The sequence below is a fragment of the Lepus europaeus genome, chromosome 21 (assembly GCF_033115175.1).
Source record: "Lepus europaeus isolate LE1 chromosome 21, mLepTim1.pri, whole genome shotgun sequence".
Lineage (NCBI taxonomy): Eukaryota > Metazoa > Chordata > Mammalia > Lagomorpha > Leporidae > Lepus > Lepus europaeus.
In genome coordinates, this window is record NC_084847.1 from 17,886,171 (window position 1) to 17,910,740 (window position 24,570).

Sequence of the window (24,570 nt, forward strand, 5' to 3'; positions counted from 1 at the left end):
GCCCGGAGCCCCGTCGCCTAGGACTGGGAGATGTGGGGAATACCGCCGCCTGTTCCCCGAGGAGCCGCCGCCCCCGGGATCCCCGGGTACGGTGCGCGCCCCGGCCAGCAGTGCCCGGAGAAGGCGGCGCGCCCTACGCCTGACCCGCGCGCCCCGGGCAGCGCCGCGCAAGCCCTCTAGGCGACCGCAGGGCCACAGCAGCTCCGCCGCAGGTGCCCCTCGGAAACCATGACCCCCGGCGCGGGCCCATGGAGCCATGGCCTATAGGGTCCTGGGCCGCGCGGGGCCACCTCAGCCGCGGAGGGCGCGCAGGCTGCTCTTCGCCTTCACGCTGTCGCTGTCCTGCACTTACCTGTGCTACAGCTTCCTGTGCTGCTGCGACGTCCTGGGCCGGAGCCGCCTCCTCGGCGCGCCTCGCTGCCTCCGCGGCCCCGGCGTGGGCGGCCAGAAACTTCTCCCGAAGTCCCGCCCTTGCGATCCCCCCGGGCCGACGCCCAGCGAGCCGAGCGCTCCCAGCGCGCCGGCCGCCGCCGCCGTGCCCGCCCCTCGCCTCTCGAGTTCCAACCACTCTGGGTCGCCGAAGCTGGGCACCAAGCGGCTGCCCCAAGCCCTTATCGTGGGCGTGAAGAAGGGGGGCACCCGGGCCGTGCTGGAGTTTATCCGCGTGCACCCGGACGTGCGGGCCTTGGGCACGGAGCCCCACTTCTTCGACAGGAACTACGGCCGCGGGCTGGACTGGTACAGGTAAGCAGCGCACGCCCCGCTGAGCGCGCCGGGTCTCCCACGGCCTTGGAGCTGTCGCCTGCGTTTTCTCTTCCCTGCTGGCCCACTCGTTTGTGTGGACTCACGCCGACTCGTGCGGGAGACTCTGGCAGGATTTACCTGGAACTTCCCGGTGATTAGCCAGACGCCCTTGCGCTGCAAAGGGCGTTCCCTGTAGTCATTGGCATGGCTGGATGGGAAGGCAGAGCCCTCACTGAGCGCTGAAGGGCTGGCTCCGTGACCAGCCTTCCCCGCGTGGAGCAGGGTGTCCGAGGAAGGGGCTGGCCAGAGCACACTGGCATCCCCACCCTAGGTAGGTCCTCCTGCTCCTTGGCACCTGAGGGACCCTGAGAAGCGGAAGTCAAGGCAGAGATCCTTAGGGGCAGGGCTGCGTTTGGATGAGGCCCCTAGTGTTCAGGCCAAATGAGAGCGCAGCCGCCCAGGTCTCCTGATGAGAAAGATCTCTTAGGGAATCCCAGGCCCAGTGCCCAGGTCTCTGCTGCTGTACCTGGGCTGAAATCCCCCGACCCTGGGCCAGTGGTCTTAGTGGGAAGAGACCTGGATTCAAGTCTTGGTTCTGTTGCTTAGTTTGAGCAAGTTCCATACTCTCCCAACCTCTGTTTTCTCATTCATTCCAATGGGCAGCAAAACAGACTTTCATCCTGGTTACCTCCAAGTGCTTTGCTCCAGAGGTGTAGAAAAGACATTTCTCATTGGGTGATGCTTGCAAAACAGTAGCTGGGGAATGGAATGGGGAATCCTGGTGGGCATCTCAGATGAGGGTTGACCAGGGTTCCCTGGGCAGCCAGTCACTCCCTAGTGCCCTTTGCGCCTGAGCTTACCTGAGCTGAGAGTGTCTGGACCCACATTGAGCCTCTGCTCCTCGTGGCACAGCTGCCTCCTGAGCCCTGCATGTGCAGAAGCCTAGGGCAGCTGGCCCGTGGCCATCCCTGCAGGTGGCGACATGTACAGACCACCCAGGACACAGGATGCTCACCACTGACCTGACCCCTAGAAGACGTCCTAGCATCATCTACGTAGTGAGAACTGTGGAGGGACACCACAGGCTAATTCTTAATTTTTGCAGAAGTCAACCCTGTAGGCAGTAGAGGTCATGTGCGTATTGGAGAAAGGCCAATTTCATTGGAAAGAAGACCCCCACTGAGCTTCTTCATGGGGGTCCTGGATTTGCAAGAAGAGAGCACTATAGAGGCTGACTTGGCATCTTTGCTAGGGATCCCCCGCCTGTAGTGGCTGTGGTTTGGGTAAAAGGTGTGGGGCATGCATCCCTCTCAGTAGGCAGGCACACAGGGGATAGGCCTGCGGGTGGCCCCTGCACCGTGATGCCTGGTGAAAGAGTGGTGCACAGTGGTGGGTTTGGTTCTGTGCCAAGGCTGTTGGCCCACCATGCTTTGCAAGCTATAACCCACAGACATCCAATGCAGGTATATGGATGGGAGAAGCAAGCACACTGGACAGCAGAGACTTGTCTGAGTGGGCCCGCCATGGCCACATTCACACGCATGCTGGGGCTTCCTGGACAGAAATGCTGAAGATCATTACAGAACCTTTAGCCAATGTGACGTGCCTTTCAAGTGCAAAGCAGCAAGGCTCTGAGCGTCCAGCTTTTAGATGTTGTGGTCTCCAGTAAACACCTATGCTCTGAACACAGCCCCCACCCCCTTCTCCTCCTTCCACCACCACCAAACAACATAGCTCAGGCTTGCTTCCCAGAGCCCGTGTCATTCAGGGATGGCTGCTTTTTATTTTTAACCTTGGCATGTGTGATTCTAAGCCAGCTTAGCTGTGAACCTTAGAGATGGGAGCCATGTCTTTCTTTCCTTTTTTTTTTTTTTTTTTTTTTTTTAGCACATTTGGATTCTGCTAAAATTCTCAGCTGAGTCTTGGTAGGTTTTATTTAACATCAAGCACGCTGACAGCTCCTGTTCTCTCTCTTTTCCTCCCTACTTTCCTCTTTTGTGTTTCTAAAAGGAAGATTGTCCAGAGGTCTGGTCATAATTGCCTTATCTCCATCACTTGCCTGGGAATGCTGGGAGCCTACAGCATCAGCACAGGGCTGTGTGGTTTGTGTTTCTTGCAGTTACAAATTGACACTCTCAGAGTCAAGGGTTTCAGTTGTGGATTGCCATTTCTGCACAAGTTACAACTGCCCCATTTAGATGCTATTTCCTTAATCTCCAGGACAGTCCTCTGTGTGTATTTTTTTTTAAGATTTATTTATTTATTTGAAAGTCTGGGTTAGGCAGAGAGAGGAGAGGCAGAGAGAAAGAAAGAGGTCTTCCATCTGATGATTCACTCCCTAGTTGGCCGCAATGGCCAGAGCTGCACCGATCCGAAGCCAGGAGCCAGGAGCTTCTTCCAGGTCTCCCAAGTGGTGCAGGGGCCCAAGGACTTGGGCCATCTTCTACTGCTTTCCCAGACCATAGCAGGGAGCTGCATCAGAAGAGGAGCAGCCGGGACTAGAACCAGCGCCCATATGGGATGCCGGCTTTTCAGGCCAGGGCGTTAACCCGCTGTGCCACAGCACCGGCCCCCTCTGTGTGTATTGACCCTTTATTATCACTCCAGTAATGAACATTAGTTGAAGAAATGATTGAGATTTCTGGGATCTGTCTCCTTTTCTTCCGGAATTCCATGAGTCAGGTATGACAGGTGACAGTGTGCTCCTCTGTCTGCCCACGACACTCATTATTTCACGGCTTGCTATCACAAAGCCAGTGTCCACCACATACACGTGGCCAAGGAGCTTTTGTATGCTCCATTGTGCTGGACTGGATCTCCCCAAAGTGTAGCTGCAGAGTTGCTGTTGGTGGCTCTTACTATGATCTGCCTTTGGTAAAGCGATAACTTTCTGGGTCAGGAGATCCAAATCCAGATAGACGATGAAAAAAATCAAAATTTTTACCCTCAACCCAAAGGAGAAATTTCTTCCCATGGGCAGATGGAGACTCAATGTTGAAGGCAAACAATATAGCCAGAAAAATGGCATCAGCCCAGCAGTATGGGACATAGAACTTGTATACACTTTATTGCCTCCAGCCTGAGTTTCCTTTTGGGAACCAGCCCAGCAGGCCACCCTCACAGAGCCCAGCCCTCTGCAGTAGGATCCCTCCCATCCGATACCTTTCTGGACTCAATCTCCAATGCCTCCCTCACCTGAGCAGTTGGCCTGGGGTCTCCTCTCCAAGTTTCCTCGCCAAGGTAGCAGCTGGCCCCACAGGGTAGATAGGACCCACTAGCTACCTGGGCAGGTAGACACAGTGAAACCAGGCTGATGAGGGAACCAGGATAGAACTGTGTCTGAAGAGCAGAGGTGGCCATCAATTGCTGTGTGATTTGAAAACAGGTGGCCTCTGTCGGCCCTGACTGTTTTGTCGTCAAATGGGATCTGTTGTCATTCTCCTGGAAGCATGTTTGAAAGAATAAATGGGACACTGTATGCGGAGGTGACCTGGACATTTCTTTGGCCTGTGGAGATATGGCAGTAATTTATCACCAACACCACTATTACAACTACCACCGCACCGCCAGCGCTCCTGTTGTCACTACTCAAACCATTAGTAAACAGTTTCTGTCCTTGCTGCTGCTACCAAATAGGGCTAAAGAATTACTTGCTAGAAAAATTGTTTTCTACTTTCCTCTTTTTTAAAAGATTTGTTTATTTATTTGAAAGTCAGAGTTAATAGAGAGAGAGGCAGAGAGAGAGAGAGGTCTTACATTCGCTGGTTCACTCCCCAGTTGGCCGCAACGACTGGAGCTCTGCCAATCCCAAGCCAGGAGCCAGGAGCTTCTTCTGGGTCTCCCGCATGGGTGCAGGAGCCCAGGGACTTGGACCATCTTCCACTGCCTTCCCAGGCCATAGTAGAGAGCTGAATTGGAAGTGGAGCAGACGGGACTTGAACCAGTGCCCACATGGGATGCTGGCACTACAGGCGGTGGCTTTACCCACTACACCACAGCACCCTCTCCGCATTTTTCTTTCCTTTCTGCTTCCTTCCCTCCCCCCCTTTCATTCCTTGTGCTTTGTTAAAAGTCACTTCGCCTGTCTGGGTGGCAGTCTGCTCATGTCTGCTCGTGCCTGACCTGCTTTACAGTCTTGTGAAAATCAAGTAAGACAATCGCTGTAAAAACATTTTCCCAAACTTAATGTCATATTCAGGATGTCATTGTGTTACCCAAGCTTGGATGCAAGGCAGGCTAGCCAGTGTCGCCTTTTACAGGGAGGTAGTTGTGCCGTGTCCAGTAGTTTTCACAGTCTCTGGGGAAGCTGAATTTTGTCTCAATTGCTTTCATTTTGCTAGTGTTTCAGGATACCAGGGGCGTGTGTGTGTGTGAGTGTGTGTGTGTGTGTGTGTGTAGAGGCAGTGAATCTTTTCCAAATGTATTAAAATGCCAGCCAGAGCAAGTTAATATGTGATAATTGACTGTGTACTCCGGTGTCCAAATTTTGATAGATGACCCTGTTCTGTATGTTTTAGACTCCACTTCACAACTCCAGTTATTTATTTGTTCAGCATCCATGGTGTTCTGGGTATGATGTAAGGAAAGAAGACACAGTATCTGCCCCAGAGGCAACAATCTAAATAAGAAAGAAAATAAAAAGCACAGAATGAGATCTCTCCCATAAGCAAACTCATTTCAATCAAGGAGTAAGATTCTAATAGCAAAACCAAACACAGGAAGAGCGAACTTCAGGAAGAAATAAAACCAAAGGCAGAAGGCAAATTTCTACAAAGTAGTTAATGCAAAGGCTTCACCTTCTTTTAACCCACTGGTCAAGGTGGGAAGCAGATTGACCTGTGCTCACTGTGCACAGGTGCACGTGTGGTGCAGACCCCAAGAGTGTATGCACACCTGTGATCACAGTGTCTATGCAGACTTGTGCTTGTTAAGGGAGTTTCCCTACCTTCATTCAGAAGAATGTCACACATGCTGATGAAATGCAACCCTTGAGTCCAAAATCCCCCATCCATCTTGTAAGCTCCCCGTCAGCCTCCCAGCACACTGGAGATATCATAGTTAGTTCCAGCACATACACAGTTCTTGTCAGGCATCGTGTAATATTTGGAATGGGCAAGCACAACTGTCGTTGCTCAAGGAGGTTGTTTGGAAGAGCTGGTTTTGCCTTCCCGTGGAGTTTTGAGGGACAGCGCGGGGAAGCTGGAGATGGAAAACAAGCTTTCCCCAAAGCCTTTGGTGTGTGGACGATGAGGTGCAGAAGACCCCCGATAGCCCCAGGGCTGGCTTGTCAGCCAACACTCATTGTTAAGGTTGTTTGAGACGTGATGCTGTGACAATAGCACTGACCAGAGATTCTAGGAGGCAAATTTTCCCCCCACAATTTAACACCTGGATGGTGTCAATGTCAGTGGGAGATGAGGCTTCAGCGACTCCTAGAACCCCTCCTCCCTTGTAGATGCTCTTTGTCTTCCAGATGTGGCCTCCCCAGCCAGCCTGAGCCCTGACCTGGACCTTGTAAAGAGCCAGCGACTCCACGACGAATGCCTGACCCAGCAGCAGGCCTCCCAGACCCTCTGCTGGGGTCCCTTCTGATTGGTCAAGGAGCTGTACTCATTGGAATGCCACCCATGCCATCTCTTTGAAAACATCTCTCTTAAAACTGGGGAAAGTGTGGGACTGATCCTCACCAGGAGGGGACAAGATGCGGGGCGGGGGGTGGGGTTTGCTCTCCATGGGCTGCAGAAGGAGGCCCCCACTGTACCTCCCACATAGGAGGAGGCACATGGCAAGAGCCTCTTAGGCTCTGGGCAGCCACTGCTCAACAGACTGCTGCTCCGTGGCCCGGGTGCTTGGCAGTGCTGCATGTATCTGGAGTGCAGGGCTGTAGGGCAGCCTTCTTCCCTTCGGTGAGACTTCCATGAATCATTTCTGAATGATTGAGTGGCAGAGTGGGTGTGGAGGGGGAGGAAGCACACAAGCTCCCCATTGATCCGGATCCACTGGAGGACTCTGTGTGTGAGGCTCAGCCATTTCTTGTGAGTACGGCCGGAGGGGTCTGAAAGGTCACACAGCCAGCCTAAACCTGTGAGGCTCACCGTTCCCACCAGAGCTAACGCCAGGGCGGGTTAATCCGTTTATTTGTCAAACGCCCACCATTTGCCAGGCTTGGTGCCAGGCTGCCGTAGGCCAGCTCTGCTGCCACTTTGTTCTCCTAATGGGCTGTGCTGATGGCTGAAGTGCTTTGTAGTCTGTGGGCAGCTTGACAGGGTGGGTAAAAGCCACCAGTGAGTGGAAGTAACTTAGCATTTCACAGGTAATTGGTGCCTGTCAAGCTGCACAGCTGGGCTGTTGGCCCAATGCTGTACTCGAAGGGGGCTTTCTCAGTGGGATAATGGGCCAGGTTGAGGGGCTGTGGGCTCTGATGGAGCCTGTTTGGTCAGTGGACAAGGGCCAGACGTGCTGGGTGGGTGACCTGGGATTAGAACATCACATGGATTTCCTGGCACAAGTCAACCAGGCATGTCTTCCCAAGTCGAGGAGCTGACAGTGTTTCCATGGCCACCAGCTCCCATGAGTACACCCCAAGAAGGAAGACCGGGGTGTCTGCTCTGGGTGGACCATTTTCTAGGTGGAGGCAAGCTCCCACATTCTTGGGGGGAGGGGCATGTTTTCCAAATTCCGGACATTCACGCACCATCTTCATGATATTTGCCAAAGCCTGGCATGACTTCTACTATTTTTTTTCTTAATATTAAAAAAAATTAAGTGATAATTCTTTTGAAAGTTTTATTTTTTTATTTATTTCAATTTCATTTGAAAGGCACACACAGAGAGACACAGGTAGAGACAGAGGCAGAGGGATCTTCCATCTACTGGTTCACTCCTCCCACTTCTTGGTCTGGGCCAAGCCAAATCCAGGAGCCTGGGATTCAATGTGGGTCACATGGGTGGCAGGGACCCCAGTATTTGAGCCAGCACTCCCTGCCCCCTCCGTGGTGTGCCTTAGCAGGAGGCTGGATCAGAAGCCGAGCAGGGACTCAGGTGACCCCAGTGATGCCTTAATCACTACACCAAACCCCTGCTTCTACTTTCTTAATATTTTGTTAAAACCAGCTCATTTAACATAATTTTTCATAAAGAGGTGGTTCATTATCCCTTCAATTTGTGTGTTGTAGAATCGATAGTGTATTCATTTCATGCAATTCAAAAGTGTACAAAGGGTATTCAGTGAAAATGGATCCTCTCCTTCCTGCCCTGTCTTTTGGCCCTGATATTTCTCTTCCCAGGAGCAGCCAGGGACACCTGGTTGGGTGCATCCTTCTAAAGGCAGAAGAATTTGTAGGCCTAACACATCCTATGCAAGTACAGTTAAAACAAATTTTTTTTCAAAAGCAACTTTATTTGAAAACCACCCTAAGTGGAAAGCCTTCATCATGCACCATATTTAGAAAGTAACCATAAAAATAGGTAGATCAAAAGCAAAACCATATGATTGAGTTTCTGCTGTACTGTGTGGCTGTGAGTGTTCCAAGCCTGCAGAATCAGACTAACAACAGTTAAAAAAAGAGGGATATTAACATGAAATGTTCTCCTTGATGTAACCAGGAGGAATGATAGTGAAGTGGAAATGATCATAAACTTTCTCAACGTGTGATTCAACAGTACTCAGTAGGTCTGTGTAGCACTGAAATGACCAAGACGGGGAACACATGGGATAGACATGTTGCTGGAGTTTGCAGAAAACCCAGCTTAGGTTTTAATGATGTTTCTAGCTTTTTGGATTCCTTTGATGTGTTAATGATTGGGAGAGACAAGCCAAGAAAAAATCAGAACAAATTTGAGCATTAAGAGGAGGGTTTTCGTTTGCAATATTTAGAAGGGAGTATACCTTCAGAAGAATGGGGTTTCCTAGAGAAAGGATTTAGCAGGCATAGAAAGGAAGAAAAATGAACCCACAGGGTCACTAGGGGTTTCTCATTATTTGCCTGGTGGAAAATCCACAGCCTCCCCACAACTATCGATTATCATATCTACCACAGTGGTTACACATCTGCAGGCGTCTTGGTGCCCCAGATGTCAGAGAGAAGGTTGTTTCCACTAGAGAATCAGTCACTGGTGGGAAAGGATTTCAAGGCTTTTGTTCTGTTTTATTTCAGTGTTCATGTGAGACAGGATGTGCCTTTTTAAAATCTCAGCATGTAGAGTCAGTGTTGTGGTGCAGCGGGTTAAGCGGCTGCTTCTAATGCTGACTCCTGTATCAGAGTGCCGGTTTGAGTCCGGGCTGCTCCACTTCCCCTCAAGCTCTCTGCTGATGCACCTGGGAAAGCAATGGAGGAAGGCTCAAATGCGTGGGCCCCTGTCCCCCACGTAGGAGACCCAGATGGATTTCCAGGATCCTGGCTTCAGTCCGGACCAACTCTGGCCATTGCAGCCTTTGGGGGTGAACCAGTGGATGAAAGATTCTCTCTCTCTCTCTCTCTCTCTCTCTCTCTCTCTCTCTCTCTCTCTCCCCCTCTTTCTCTGTCCTTATGGCTTTCAAATAGATTAAAACAAATCTCAAATGCCAAGTTGCTTTCCTTGCATTCTCTGATACGTGGAATGAGGCGTACACATGGGGCACGCAGTGTCAGTTTTGCTTTTCCGGGCAATTTCATCTCATTGAATCAAGAGCAGAAGACAGTGTAATTTCTTTTATAAATATGTATTTATTTGTTTTCATTTTATTCGAGAAACAAAGAGGCAGAGAGACAGACAGAGGGAAACCTTCCATCCACTTGTTTGTTCTCCAAATGCCTGCAACAGCCAGGGTTGGGACAGGCTGAAGCCAGGAGCTGGGAACTCCATATGGGTCTGCCACTTGAGTGGGAGGAGCCCAAGTAGTTAAGCCATCACCTGCTGCCTCGTAGGGTGTGCATTAGCAGGAAACTCAATCAGAAGTGGAGGAGCCAAGACTCAAACTTGTCAGGTATGAGATGAAGGCATCCCGAGTGGTGTCTTACTTGCTGCACCAAATGCCTGCCCAATGTAGTTTATTGTGTACTTTCTTTTAGTTGTACAAAAGGAGCCCCACCAAGGAATATGGTCCCAAATTCAATTAACATAGGCATGTTGGAGCTTTTCTGTGACAACAAGGCTCCCCCAGCGTTGACTTTGAGTGGGCAGGTAGTCATCAATGTGGATGGGGCAGTGACTCCCTGCCAGTTCAGTTCCCCGTGGCCTCACTGCTTACTGCTGGGCAGAGGAGCCCAGGATCTACCTGGAGGCTGGTGGGGAGATGAGCAGCCATTGAAGCTGTGCCTCATAGAGGAACTGGAATCCCAAAGAAACAACAAAAGAATGGGTCTTGTTGGAGAGAAAGAGAGTAGGGTGTGGATGGATGGACTCACTGGTGGGAAAGCAGGATATGAAAGCTTTGGTAGTCCCCCTTACCCGTGGGGCTACATTCCAAGGGTGTATCTGAGGCTACAGATAGTAATGAGCCCTATGCATTCATGATTTTTCCTATAATCCACACCTGTAATAAAGTTTAACTTACAAATTAGGCCCAGTAAGACATCAACGACAATAGCTAGTAATAAAATAGGACAATTATAACAAATAGTTTAATAAAAGCTATGTGATCTCTCTCTCTCTCTCTCTCTCTCTCTCTCTCTCTCTCAAAATCTTATTATGCTTTCATCTTTTAATTTAAAAGAAGCACTTTACGACTTCTCTTTGGCCTATGTGAATTGCCAGCATCCGTGCTCTTGCACGTTGGGGCCACTATTAAGTACAGTAGGGGTTATTTGAACACAACTGGTGCATTGCTGCAGCAGTCTGATAACTGAGACAGCTACTGAGTGACTCACGGACAGGTGAGGTGTACACTGTGGATTCTCTGGGCAAAAGTAAGATTCCTGTCCCACACAGGGTGTAGCAGGACAGTGTGAGATTCTGTCATACTACTCAAAACGGCATGCCATTTAAAACTTACAAGTTGTTTATTTCTGGAGTTTTCTACGTAGTACTTTCAGATCAGAACTGACCACGGGTAACAGAAATTGCAAAAAAGCGAAGCTATGGGTAACTACCGTAGGAGGAAGGACGCGGTTAAAAGCTCGTACTATGGCATCAGGAGTCTGTTAAATTCTCAGCCCCGCCACCTGGCAGATGTGTCCATCAGCCATCTGCTCTTTGCTTCTCTGTGCTTCTGTTCCCCTAGGTACACACTGAACCTGATCGTATTGACCACCACGTGGGTTTACAGCGAGGATTCGATAAACAATTACACACAGAAGTGCTGCGAACATTTCTGGCACGTGGAAGGTGTTCCGCTAGTGCTCATTGTCATTATTAGCCCTTGACGCCTTCGTCACACCCCGAATGACCTCGCTGCTGAGGACACAGAGGTGGTGAAACTCAGGTCCTGCCTCGTGGTTGGGGGGTGATGAGCGGTTCATGGAAAATGTGTCCACAAGGCAGGTGGGGCTGGCAACCGCAACAGGGACACAAGGGTAGTTGTAAGAGCACAGAGGGAGATGAAATCCAACACGGGGGATTTGGGAAAACTTCCTGGAGAAGGTGGTATGTTATTTGGGTCTTGGTGGGCAGAGGTGCTTTCTTTAGACAAAGACGTTGGACAAAGAGCTGATGAAGACTGTGGCTCTACGGAGATGCTGATTGATGGTAGGCACATTCATTCCACTGTCCCACTTCTGATGACTGTCGAATCACAAAGTAAGGTCGTGCAAGATCATGTGAGCTCTGCATGCATTTATTGACCCTCTGCCATGCGCTGGACACTGTGCTAAGTCCTGAAAAGTGAGCAGGAGACTGAGTGTTTTTCATTTCAAGAGCTGAAGGGGCACACAGCCCTGATGGTAAGAACTGCTAAAGGAGAGAAATCTTCCATCGTTTGTGGGGTCACTGAGGAAGGGACCCCATCAAAGGTGGGCCAGAGAAGTTTCAGGAGAGCTGACCCCCAAACCTTAGGTTGTTTACACTTGCTCTGTCTTCCACCTGGATTGTTTTTCCCCTGGAGCTCTCCAGACCGCGTCACCTTTTTATCATGCAGGTTCCTCAGAGAGTCCTTCATCAGCTCCCTGGTCTCATCTTCTTCATCACTCCCTCCCTCTCCTCACTACCTTGTTTCATTCACTTTCGGCTTCTCTTTGCAATTCGAAAGTATCTTGTTCACTTTTAGTTACTGTCTCTCCATCAGACTGAAAACTCCTTCTTGAGAGCGGGGATCTCATCTCTTTTATTTGTGGCTGCATTTCTAGAGCTCAGAATGGTGCAGTTGATTTCTGTGGAGCACCTGCCGTGTGCCAGGCAGTATTGTAGTCACCGTGGGGAGAGCAGTGAGACAGACAGACAGACAGAAACTCCTGCCCTCAAGGTGCTTACTCGCTATGAGTGGGGAGGAGATGGCCAACAAGCAGGTAAGGAAAACATGTCTATGGCAGAAGCTGATCAGGAGACGTAAAGGGAAGGAGGAGAGATTGGTACTTGGTGGGAGGAGGAGATAGAGATTTTAAATGGGGAGGTTAGGGGAGGCGTCAGTGAGGAAGTGGAATTTTAGCAAAGACCTGAAGGAGTTGAGGGGCAAGCATGCTGTGATCTGAAGGAAGAAGATCCTAGCAGAGGGAAAAACATAAAAACAGGAAGTCTAAGGACAGCAGGGCAGCTGGTGTGATGGAGGGAAACCAAGGGGCCAGCGTGGGTGGAGTACAGTGAGCAAGGAGATGGATGGACCAGGAACCAGACGGAGCAGGACCTTGTAGGTTGTTGCAAGAACTTTGGCTTTTACCCTGAGCACAGGCGGGGGTAGGGGGAGGTATTGGAGGGTTTTGAATGAAGGGGGTCCTATGGTCTGCCTTGCATTTTAAAAGGATCTCTTGGACGGCTGTGGAGGGAAGTAAGGAGGGAAGCAGGAATCTTGCAATGATAGTTGCAGGGGTGAGGGTGGAGGGAAGAGGGAGAGGTGGGCCATTGCTGGGGACCATCCGAAGGTTCAGTTGTGGGATTTGCATGGAGACAAAGTGTGAGAGAGAGGACTCAGGAAAGATGCTGATGGTGGTGAGGATGGTAATGGTGCCACTGCTGCTGCTGGCACTGACGATGGCATCTACCAAGGCCTTGTTATCATTCAGGCCCTCGGAAGTGACAGGCTGAGGTCTGAACCCAACACTTCCCAGTGCAGTGCCTGGACTGCCAGGCCAAAGAAAAGAACACTTTATTCTACTGTAGTCTGAAGCCTTCACACCCAAACAGGTGGGTGATGGCAGAGTCCCCTTTCCGGTGAGATTCTTTTCTGGGGCTCTTTTGCATAATGGCAGAGGTCTTAGGGAGCTCTTTGAGATGTGTTGAAGGCTGAATTAGCTCCGACTCCCACCCAGGAAAGGCACACGTCACTCCAGCCTCATCGATATGCGCGACGGCAAGGTAGCTGCCTTGATGACATTGCCAGATTTAAGGGGCTTGTGTGTGTGGTTTCCGTCAAACAGAATTGAACACCCTAATGCCTTTCTACAAGACAGTTGGGATCACAATCTCCCCTCTTCCCCAGAGCTGCTGAAGCAGGGGGAATTGTTCTCTGCTTTGGCAGCCTCTTTGCCGTGTGTTTCTGCTTTGATGGTTTTAATGAAGATATGAAATCATCTAACAGCTTTCATTTTGTTCGGGCGAGATGGCTTAAAGTGGAGGTAGCATTTCCTAGGATCAATCCCCATTTTCAGAAGTGGTTGGTTAAACTCGCTGCAGTTTATGGCCACTTCTCGCTGAAACAGTGTGGGATATGAATTATTAATTCCATGAAAAATGAGTTAAGTCATTGCAAAGCTCTGTGGTGGCACAATCCTCACTTTAGGTGCCCTTTCTCATATTTTCTCTAGAACAGACATCTCCGTTAGCTAGAAATTCTTGGGAAACCTGGCCAGATCTCTGCACCAGGAGACAGAAAACTCGACTCCATTCAGCTGTTCTTTCCTGCCAGGGTTGTAGAGGAGGAACCAGGCATCCATGGCTCTGGGAGGTTCTTCTAGCAAAGTGATTGACAGGTATCAAATTTGGACGTCATTCAGATGACAACTGTACAAGCAAGGCTGTCTCCAGACCATGAATTTCTGAGCCCCTCTACTCTTTCCTGGTGACCGGTGCCAGAAATGAAAAGTGTGGAGAGGGATAGAGAGACTGAGCTGTTCCGAATGTAGTATTGTGAGCTGGGAGCAGGGGCCAGGACATAGTTTCTATCCCGTGGAGAAGCAATTTAGAGCAATGAAGGAATTAGACTCAATAACCCCGAGGACTCTGTGGGATGTGCATGAAGGAGTGAAGCTGGCTGCAGGACCATAAGAATTAGAGACATTTGGACAAGCCTCATTTAGAGAGTGTACTTGTTCCACTTGGAGGAGACATCCAATAGTCACTTCCAACTGATTTTTTTTTTTTTTTGCCGTTCCTGTATTGTCACATCTCCCAGCTGTTTTGTTCCACCAGAAAAGCCTTAGATATGACATTCTTTCTTTAAAAATGTAAACTCTCAATTTATAATTGTCTCTCACTGATTCACAACTTCTTTGGAACATTTTTAGACCAAGTAGGACAAGTCTGTGGGCTAGGTGTTACCTGGAATCTTTCATGGTACAGGGTAGGCCTTAGAAACAGGCCCTGCTGGCTTATCATCCTGCTTCTTCGGTGTGTTCACTATAGGATAGGTGGCTTCCTGATTCTAAGCCTGGATTTCTTCTGTATGAGAAGAGGAGAGCAAGCTTTCCCGCCTAGTAGGATGTTACAGTGATTCGATGGAGTGAGAAAGTGTCAAGTTTTATCATTACTGTTGTGGGCTCCCCTTCCAGGATGATGTGTTCGGGAGGCGTGTCATCACTAAGCCATGGCCATGCCAGGAAGACAAGAGGCACTCACTGTCACAACGCAGGCCTTTGCCAACATGAGGAAAGCTGTGTTCTCGCCAGCTGACCAATGAGGAAGTAATGAATCTACAGCAAGGGTGACTCACTGTTGGAGAAACCCATCTGATGGCAGATGTGTGGACCCCAAGGAGGGAGCCGGAAATCTCCCTCGTTCTTTGTTGTCATTCAGGAATGGGCCCACAGAATGTAGGATTTTGAGTCTGTGATGCTGTCACTGTTCAATCCTGCTTCTCATGCGGTCCAGTCACTGCCGAGCTCACCAGGCCACCCTCAGAACCGCTCAGAGCCTCCTCCATCTATCTAATTGTTCTCTTGGCTTCAGCTACCTGGGCAGGGTAGAGGCACTCAGAGGTTCATGTTGCATGCACAGGAGGTGATGCCCTGATTGTTGTGCTTAGGTCTGGATGGATGTCCTGCCTGGAGAGTGGGATTATGCTAACAAGGAGAAGCTGAGAGATAAACAGAGGTGAACCGTAAAGATCAGCCTGGATGATTTCTGGTTAGCGGGCTTTGATTGGTAGATGGTACCTGCAGAGTGACAGTGATATTGGGATGGTGGGCAGAGAAAGCTGTAGGGAAAAGAAAGCGATAGAGCAGAGACAGCAGCTGCCCCTCAACTACATACCAAGTGATCTCAGTGACACAATTCCCTTTAAAATAGAGTGATGCTCTGAAGTGAAGGGAAGTCTACAGGGATTGGTTAAATGGGAAGGACTGAGAGCCTGGATGCGTGAGGTGTTGGCAGAGGATCTGGGAGATCATGCAGGCTTTGTCTTGCCTCTGGGTGATCTGTCTGTAAGCTTCCCCAGTCATGGGGCCGTCAAAATTCTTCCTAAAACCTAACACATTGTTTCCCAACCGTCAGTCATCTGTGTACCATCCTCATGGTCTGTTTTTGGGTATATGAAGGTCCTTCAGAAAATTCATGGAAAATGCAACTAAAAGACAAGATTATTTTGGTGCAAAAGTTATTGAAATCCATGCATACATTTTTATCATAGGCATTTTCTGTGAACGTGGGGAGGTTATAAACAAATAACTCTGTTTACTTTATGTCATATTTACGCTTACTCAGACCTTTTACTCAAACACATTTGCTTAAAAATGAAAGTCCTATCCCTATCCTCAATGAGAGTCCTCATCTCATGGCAGTAATGGAAAGTGGTCATAAAAACAAATGCAGGAACTGGCGCTGTGGTGCAGCGGGTTAACACCCTGGCCTGAAGCACAGGCATCCCATATGGGCGCCAGTTCGAGTCCCAGCAGCTCCACTTTTGATCCAGCTCTCTGCTATGGCGTGGGAAAGCAGTAGAAGATGGCCCAAGTCCTTGGGCCCCTGCTCCCATGTGGGAGACCCTGAAGAAACTCCTGGCTCCTGGCTTGGGATTGGCACAGCTCCGGCCATTGCAGTCATCTGGGGAGTGAACCAGCGGATGGAAGACCTCTCTCTCTCTCTCTCTCTCTCTGGCTTTCAAATAAATAAATAAGTCTTTAAAAAAATGCAGTGAGAGCCAAACAGTGCAGTTCCATTCCAGCCAGATACTCTGCCCGTGCCACGTGCAGGAGGCAGCCTCTTTCTGTTGAAGAGGGAGATGAAAAAGTATTAGAGAGGTGTTAGCAACATTTTAGCACCTAAGGCTTTCTCCACAATGTCATCGGAAGACCTGAATAGAATGAAAAAGGAGAGCTAATTGTTTCTTAGTGATGTGATTGGCTGGCCTTTAAAGTTGTGCCATGTACCATCTACATTTTTTTAATCACTAATGGTAAAACGCTGACCTAAACACCTAGGTTGCTCTTGCCTTGATGTCACTGTATCAGTTTTGTCATAACGTGGTTGTCATGGACCATCAACAGCTTGGGAGAGACTGGCTGACATTACAAAGTCTGGGTAGTTTAAAAAGCTGTGATTCCAATTTAAATTGCAAATTGATGGGGGCATCATGGGAAAGCGAATGCAGACGTGAAGAACTGGAGGAAAGGATCCAACATTGCAATATTTTTAGATCTTTTCCCCCATATCAGTTTTGCATAATTTGTATCTGGACTCGACGTTTGATAAGTTCCAATATCTGCTGTCTAATATATGACTGACCTGAGGGCTAGCGCAAACTTTCTTTACAATTCCAATTCAAATCACCTATGTTAAACCTTTGTTTATTGCTCCGTCTAAACACTGTGATTTGGATGAATCTCAAAGGCATTATGCCGAGTGAAAGAAAGGTTATATGCTGTATTTCCATTTATATGACACTCTCAAACAGACAAAACTCAAGCGATGAGGAACAAATCAGTGGTTGCCAGGGCTCAGAGAAGTGGGGAGGGGTGGCCATAAAAAGGCAGATGAAGGAGGCTTTTTTGAGGTGTTCTGTGGAGACTCTTGGGGACCTACCCCCTACCTTGATTGTGGTGGTGGGTACATGAATCTGTACATGTGTTAAAATACATAGAGCAAAACACCAATAAGTCTATTTTACTGTGGAATCTTTTTAAAGATAAAATTAAAGAAGCAAACTTCATTTTAGAAACCATCCCATGATTCTAGAACTCAGCAGCTGATGGACATCCTACATCTCTCAGTGCAGTATGATCGCTAGTGATCAGGCAGAGCCAGCCCTCAAATGCTGGCAGTTCACTGGCTCCCCCAACTTCCATCTTTTTGTAGTTAGAATCAAGGGCGTGGGTGGCATTTAAATATTTCCCAACCCACATCCACATTCCTGGAGGACGTTAAGGTTTGAAGCAAAGGCTGGGCAGTTTCCACTGGAGTCTTAGGTCCAGCCTGTGAGGCCAGGGTCATGGGCGGCATCTCAAAATCAAAGCGACTGTTGGTGGATGAGAAGATCTGGCTGAGGTCCTGGGGAGGGTTTTGGGGAAAGTAGGATGGGAAAGGATGGGTCATCATCCACAGTGGAAGAGCTAGCTAATGATTCTCCCAAACAAAATAATCCAGTCTACTGACAGCACTTATGAGCTTCTGTATCAGTTCATTTTCTGTTCTGGGGATGGGTACTTTATAAAGAAAAGAGGTTTATTCAGCTCACGGCTTGGGAGATTCAGAGTGCAAAGGGCAAGGCATGGGGTAGTTTCATAAACCCCAGGAGAACATCAGGTGCACCTGATGTCAGTCCCTCCAGCATCTCGGAGAACATCAGGTGCACCTGATGTCAGTCCCTCCAGCATCTCGGAGAACATCAGGTGCACCTGATGTCAGTCCCTCCAGCATCTCTTAGTCTGTGCTGGCCTTTCAGGGAAAGATGGTTTATGTTTCTTTTTTTTTTTTTTTAAATCTTTTTTTTTTTTTTTGACAGGCAGAGTGGACAGTGAGAGAGAGAGAGACAGACAGAAAGGTCTTCCTTTTGCCGTTGGTTCACCCTCCAATGGCCGCCGCGGTTGGCGCGCTGCAGCCGGCGCACCGCGCTGATCCGATGGCAGGAGCCAGGTGCTTCTCCTGGTCTCCCATGGGGTGCAGGATGGTTTATGTTTCTTGGCTTGATCGTTCTTCCATGAGCGTTGGTCTCTATGGGTCCTTGTAAATTTAGCTTTGGTTACTCACATTTACCTGTTTCAAAAATAATGACCACACTACATATGGAAACATCTCAGACCTGTTACTGTTATCATTATCTCTAATAGATACTTTTATTTGTTATGGTGATAAGAATAATTCATCTTGGGGCCAGTGCTGTAGCGTAGTAGGCTAAGCTTCCGCCTGCAGTGCCAGCATCCTATATGGGCACCAGTTCAAGTCCCGGCAGTTCCTCTTTGGATCCAGCTCCCTGTTAATGTGCCTGGGAAAGAGTGGAGGATGGCCCAAGTGCTTGGGCCTCTGCATCCGTGTGGGAAACCAAGAAGAAGCGAGATGGAAGACCTTTCTCTCTGTCTCTCCCTCTCTCTGTAACTGCCACTCAAATAAATAAATCTTTTTTAAAAACTGTCTTAAAAAAAGGAAGAAGAAGAAGGCCCAGCGTTATGGAGTAGTGGGTAAAGCCACTGCCTGCAGTGCTGGTATCCCATATGGGCGCCATTTCAAGCCCTGACTGCTCCGCTTCCGATCCAGCTCTCTGCTATGGCCTGAGAAAGCAGTGGAAGATGGCCCAAATGCTTGGGCCCCTGCACCCACATGGGAGACCTGGAGGAGGCTCCTGGCTCCTGGCTTTGGATTGGCACAGCTCCAGCCATTGCGGCCAGTTGGGGAGTGAACCAGTGGATGGAAGATGCCTCCCCCCCCCCGCCCCCCAGCCTCTCCTTCTCTCTCTGTGTAACTCTGACTTTCAAATAAATCTTTAAAAAAATAAGTGCATTGGAGGATGGCCCAAGTGCTTGGGCCCTGCACCCGCATGGGAGACCAAGAGAAGCACCTGGCTCCTGGCTTCGGATCAGCGCGGGGCGCTGGCCGCAGCACGCCGGCTGCAGCGGCCATTGGAGGGTGAACCAACGGTAAAGGAAGATCTTTCTCTCTCTGTCTCTCTCTCTCACTGTCCACTCTGCCTGTCAAAAAAAAAAAAGAAGAAAAGAAGAATAATTCATCTCTAAGTAAATAAATAAGCAAAGATATGCCCTCCTGGTGGAATTGAGCATAGCAGATGAAGAAAGAAAAATAAATACTCATATGAAAAGTCCTCAAGAAATACTGCTCAGTTGAGAAAAATAGCAAAGTGAGGTGGGCTTTGTGGTGCAGCAGGTTAAATAGCTCATGATGCCCACTTCCCATATCTGAATGCCAGTTTAATTCCCGGCCTCTCTGATCCATCTCCCTGCTAATGCCCTTGGGAGGAAGCGGGTGATGGGTCAAGTACTTGGGTCCCTGCCTTTCACGTAGGAGACACAGGTGGGGTCCATGGCTCCTGGCTTCAGCCTTGCCCAGCCCCAGCTGTTGTGAACATTTAGGGAATGAACCAGTGAGTGGAAGTCTCTGCCGCTCCCCCTTTCTTTCTGTTGCTCTGCCTTTTAAATAAATAAATGAATGAATAAACAATTTTTTTAAAAAAGGAAAAATAGCAAAGTGAAATATATATATATATAAATTATATCAAAAGGGGGAAGAAATGATCTATATTTAAATTTTCTTCATCATTCATAAATAAATTCTGAAAGATTATATAAGAAACTAATAATAGCAATTTCTTTGGAGGGGAGGTAAGTGAGTGGGGAACAGAGGTAGGAGAGAGACTTTTCACTGTGTACCTTGTATGCTTTTTGCTCTACGTGACTATATTCTCTGAAAAATTAAATTGGAAATTGTGCATCATGGAAAAATTAGGAAATTGACAAAAGAACTAAAAAGTTATCCAAAATTGTATCACTGTTCTAACTTTGCTTTGCCCTTCCAGGTAAATCATGTACTTTTATATACTATTTTATACTGCTGCAGATCAGTATATACAATATGTATCATAACTTTATATACCGTTTTATAACTTGCAATTTCATTTAACAGTCTGATATGTGTATCTTTCCATGCCAGTAAAGATGCATCTACAGAATCATTTGAGATGCCTGTAGAGCATTTCATTGTGTAGATATAATTTAACTATATTTGATTTTAGTTGTATGACCTATTTAAATAGCCTATTGGTGGACATTTATATTGTCCTTACATTTATTGTTAAAAAACTAAAGGACAGCAACCAGTATTTAGCCCTGATTTTTTCCTCTTAGGATAAATATCTTTCAGGAAATTTTTGTTTAAAAATAAACATGCTAAAAAAGTAGTATCAGAAAGTTTATGTGCAAATGGAATTTAAAGTTAACTTTATTTTGCTGCAAGTAATTAAAAACCATGCCTATTTTCATACTATGCATTTTCATGAGCTTTTGGAATCTCCTGTGCATGGATTTCAACAATTTTGCCCCAAAATAGACTTATCTTTTAACCTCACTCACATGAAGTGTTCAAAGTTTCCCTGTTTTGCCAGCTTCTCCCTGTTTCTCCGACAGTGTGACTGAGGAAGGAATACTTCACCAGCGGAGTCTAAAAAGGATTTTTCTCACAATCTTTTCAACCTCAACTATGAATAACTCACTTGATCCTTGCCAACCTAATGCATAAACACTAGCTCCTTTAAACTTGAAATATTTTATTGATATTTAAAAATATTTATTGTTTGTTTGTTTTCTGGAAGTTTTAGTTCACTATTTCCCTGTTGGATTTTTTTTTTCATTTTTCTCCTTTTAAAATGTTGTGTTTATTTTATTTGGAAGAGAGAAAGAAAGAGAACTCCCTTCCACTGGTTCACCGCCCCACCCAAATGTCTGCAACAGCTGAGCCTGGGCCAGATTGAAACCAGGAACCAAGAACTCAGTCTGGGTCTCCCATTTGCATCCCGGGATCCAACTAGCTAAGCCATCACCTACTGCTTCCCAGGGTGAACATTAGCACCTGTAAGTTGGAGTGGGGGGGTCTCCCACCCAGACACTCCATTATGGAGTCCCAGCGGCAACATTAAACTGAAGGCCATATGTCCGCCACTTCTTTTCATTGTTTTTAAAAGATTTATTTATTTGAAAGGAAAAGTTACAGAGAGGGAGAGAGAGAGGTCTTCTATCTGCTGGTTTACTCCCCAGATAGCCACAATGGCCAGTGCTGGGCCAGGCCAGATCTAGGAGCCAGGAGCTTCTTCCAGATCTCCCAGGTGGACACAGGGGCCCAAGCACTTTGGGCCATCTTCTGCTGCTTTTCCCAGGCACATTAGCAGGGACCTGGATAAGAAGTGGAGCCGCCAGAACTCCAACCGGCCCTTGTATGGGATGCCAGCATTGCGTAGGCGGTGGCTTTATGCCCCGTGCTACACCACTGGCCTGCTTTTACACATTAAGTTAGTATCTTTATATCTGACCAAAGATTTAACAAGTAGTAGCATTGAGCTGTGATTTCTTTTTTTTAAATTTATTTATTTGAAAATTTTTTATTTTTTATTTTTATTTATTTTTTTATTTTTATTTTTTATTTATTTATTTGAAAGTCAGAGTTACATATAAAAAGAATGAGAGGCAGAGAGAGGTCTTCATCCACTGGTTCACTCCTCAATTGGCCGCAATAGCCAGAGCTGTGCTGATGCGAAGCCAGGATCCAGGAGCTTCCTCTGGGTCTCCCATGTGGGTGCAGAGGCCCAAGCACTTGGGCCATCTTCTGCTGCTTTCCCAGGCCATAGCAGAGAGCTGGATGAGAAGTGGAGCAGCCAGGACTTGAACTGGTGCCCATATGGGATGCCAGCACTGCAGGCACTGGCTTGACCTGCTACGCCCCTTGAGCTGTGATTTCAAACCCACCTCTGCCCCCACACTTTGTTCTTGTGATATTAACATCTATCAAAACAATATGTCTGCATAGTAAACAGTGACATGACATCCTAAGGCTCATCACAGAACAGCCCTCTGTCTGAGTTTCCTACATTCTGATTCGTGCTTAATGAAAGCAGCCAATGTTCGATTCTTGGGCTCTCTCTGCTTCTGTGTGCTTCCACATTCCCAAATAACATGTTTAGATTGCTATGTCTTGCATATTGCAAAAAGGATAACCTTGGGAGTTAAAAATTGCACCTGCCAATCACTCAGGGAAAAGAAGAATTTCACAGCCGTGGTTGTATACCGTGTAAAAAATCACAATAATGTGTACTTGTTGAACTACTTGTTGAAACTAGTCAGATGTAGCCAAAGCGAGACTCGGTAGCAACTTGGCTTCTTTCTTAAATGAAGAAAATGAATTGACTAAGGGTTCAGCCCCAAGTGTTAGAGGAGTGATTAAAGCAAGCATAAAAAAATCAAGGACATCGCTTGGAAAAATAGGAAGAGAAATTAGTGAATGGAGGAAAGCAGTAATATTGATTTTTGAAAAGTAAAATTTCTCAGAAAAATCAATTAAAATAGGCAAACATCTATGGTATCTAGTCAGAAAAAAAAAATAGACAAAATTAAGAATGAGAAAGAGGGCAATCACAAGATATTTTCCAAATGTGTAAAGGGCTCAAGTATCTTTACAGTATAGAAAAAGAATGAGATAAAATCTAACTTTTAATACTCATAGAATACTGTCTGTGTGCTAGAGGTATCTTCTTAGCATGTTTTAAAATAATTTGTAGTCTTGGCCGGCGCCGTGCTCACTAGGCTAATCCTCCACCTGCGGCGTCGGCACCCAGGTTCTAGTCCCGGTCGGGGCACCGGATTCTGTCCCGGTTGCTCCTCTTCCAGTCCAGCTCTCTGCTGTGGCCCAGGAGGGCAGTGAATGATGGCCCAAGTCCTTGGGCCCTGCACCCACATGGAGACGAGGAGGAAGCACCTGGCTCCTGGCTTCGGATCAGCGCAGTGCGCCAGCCGTGGCAGCCATTTGGGGGGTGAATCAAAGGAAGGAAGACCTTTCTCTCTGTCTCTCTCTCTCCCTCTCTCACTGTCCACTCTACCTGTCAAAAAAATAAATAATTTGTAGTCTCATAGAGACATGGCATTCTGAGATCTTGTGGGTATCACTTCTCCCAGACACCGCTGATAAATTACAGAAGTGGTGGACAGGCATTGTGGCTCAGTGGGTTACGCTGCCATGTGGGACGCCTGCACTCCACATTGGAGTGCCTAGTTTCAGTACTGGCTACCCTGCTTCTGATCCAGCTCCTGCTATCGCACCTGGGAAGCCACAGCAGATGGCCCAAGTACTTGACTCTGTGCCACCTACATGGGAGTTCCTGGCTTCTGGCTTCAGCCTGGCCCAGACCCAGCTGTTACTGCCATTGGGCAATGATCCGGTGAGTGTAAGATATTCATTCTCTCCCTCTCTCTCCCTCTCTCGCTCTCCCCCCCTCCCTCCTGGCTGGGAGCAAAGGAAAGGGAAGCCCCTAGTGATCACAGAGGAGCATTGAGGGCTGAAGGCCAAGGCCATTACTGAAGGCTTTGCCTCTGTCAGTTACTAAGTTGTGCAACATGTATTCCATTTTTATTCACTGTGGAAATTTATTTTTAAAGGCATACAGATTTCATGTATTTCCTATATACAGATTTAGGGACACAGTGACATTTCCCACCCTACCCTCCCTCTTGCCCACACTCCCACCCTTCCACCTCCTCCCTCTCCTATTCCCCCTCTTATTTTTTTTAAGGGAAAGAGTTTATTGGGGGAAACCCGACAGACCGGAGGGAAGGGGCGAAGAAGGAGAAAGAGGGAGAAGGAGAGCATAAGAGAGAGATACAGAGACAGAGATCAGGAGACAGAGAGAAAGAGAGGCATGTGTTCAGGAACAGGTCATTTTAAAACTTTGCCAGGGTTTGGCAGGGAAGTAGGAGCAGTGAATCCCATTAGGATGGAGGTGGAGCTTGGCACCGATGGTTGGCCATCTGGTTTCCAGCAATGGCCGCAGGGGCTAGAGCCTAGGATAATGTCAGGACTGTGCCATTTTGCTAACATTCCCCCCTGTTGTTTTTTATAAAGCAGAAGTTGTATAGGATTACATTAGCCCCCAAAGTCCAGCAGGGGTAGAGGGACGATGATCTGTCTTTAGAACTACTTCCTGCTGACATGGGGTGACAAGGTACTCTTTGCTGGCATGGGGTGATGTCTCAAGCCGCTGTCTCCTGGGTGGGGAGCCAAGTATATCCCTGTAGCAGCATTTGGTTGACTGCCTATTTGCTGAAGTTCTTGGTTCATTCCATTATCACCTCCTGTAAACACTTAAAAAGACACTGTAGTATAAAGGACAGTGTGAGAACAGCCATCAATGGTCCTAGTAGTGGCAATGGTAGAGGAATTTGGGGGGGGTGGTTCTGGATCCTTGTGAAGACTGTTTGATGGACGTGGTTTAAAGCTGATCCCAACCAAGACCAGCAGAAAAGCCACTCATCTTTTGCAGGTAGAGGGGTCTGTCTGTAGAGAAATTCTGAACAATCATACAACATTAAGTCACGGAGAGGACCATCAATACATACAGGT

At 47.9% G+C, this 24,570-nt stretch overlaps 1 protein-coding gene across 1 annotated transcript in view; it reads left to right on the plus strand.

Moving 5' to 3' along the window:
• Positions 1-256: 256 nt before the first annotated feature.
• Positions 257-24,570, plus strand: part of HS3ST2 (heparan sulfate-glucosamine 3-sulfotransferase 2) — a 103,160-nt gene continuing 78,846 nt past the window's right edge. The window contains exon 1 of the mRNA XM_062180045.1: positions 257-744. Within this exon, the coding sequence (XP_062036029.1) occupies positions 257-744 (488 nt within the window). The remainder of the gene's footprint in view (positions 745-24,570) is intronic.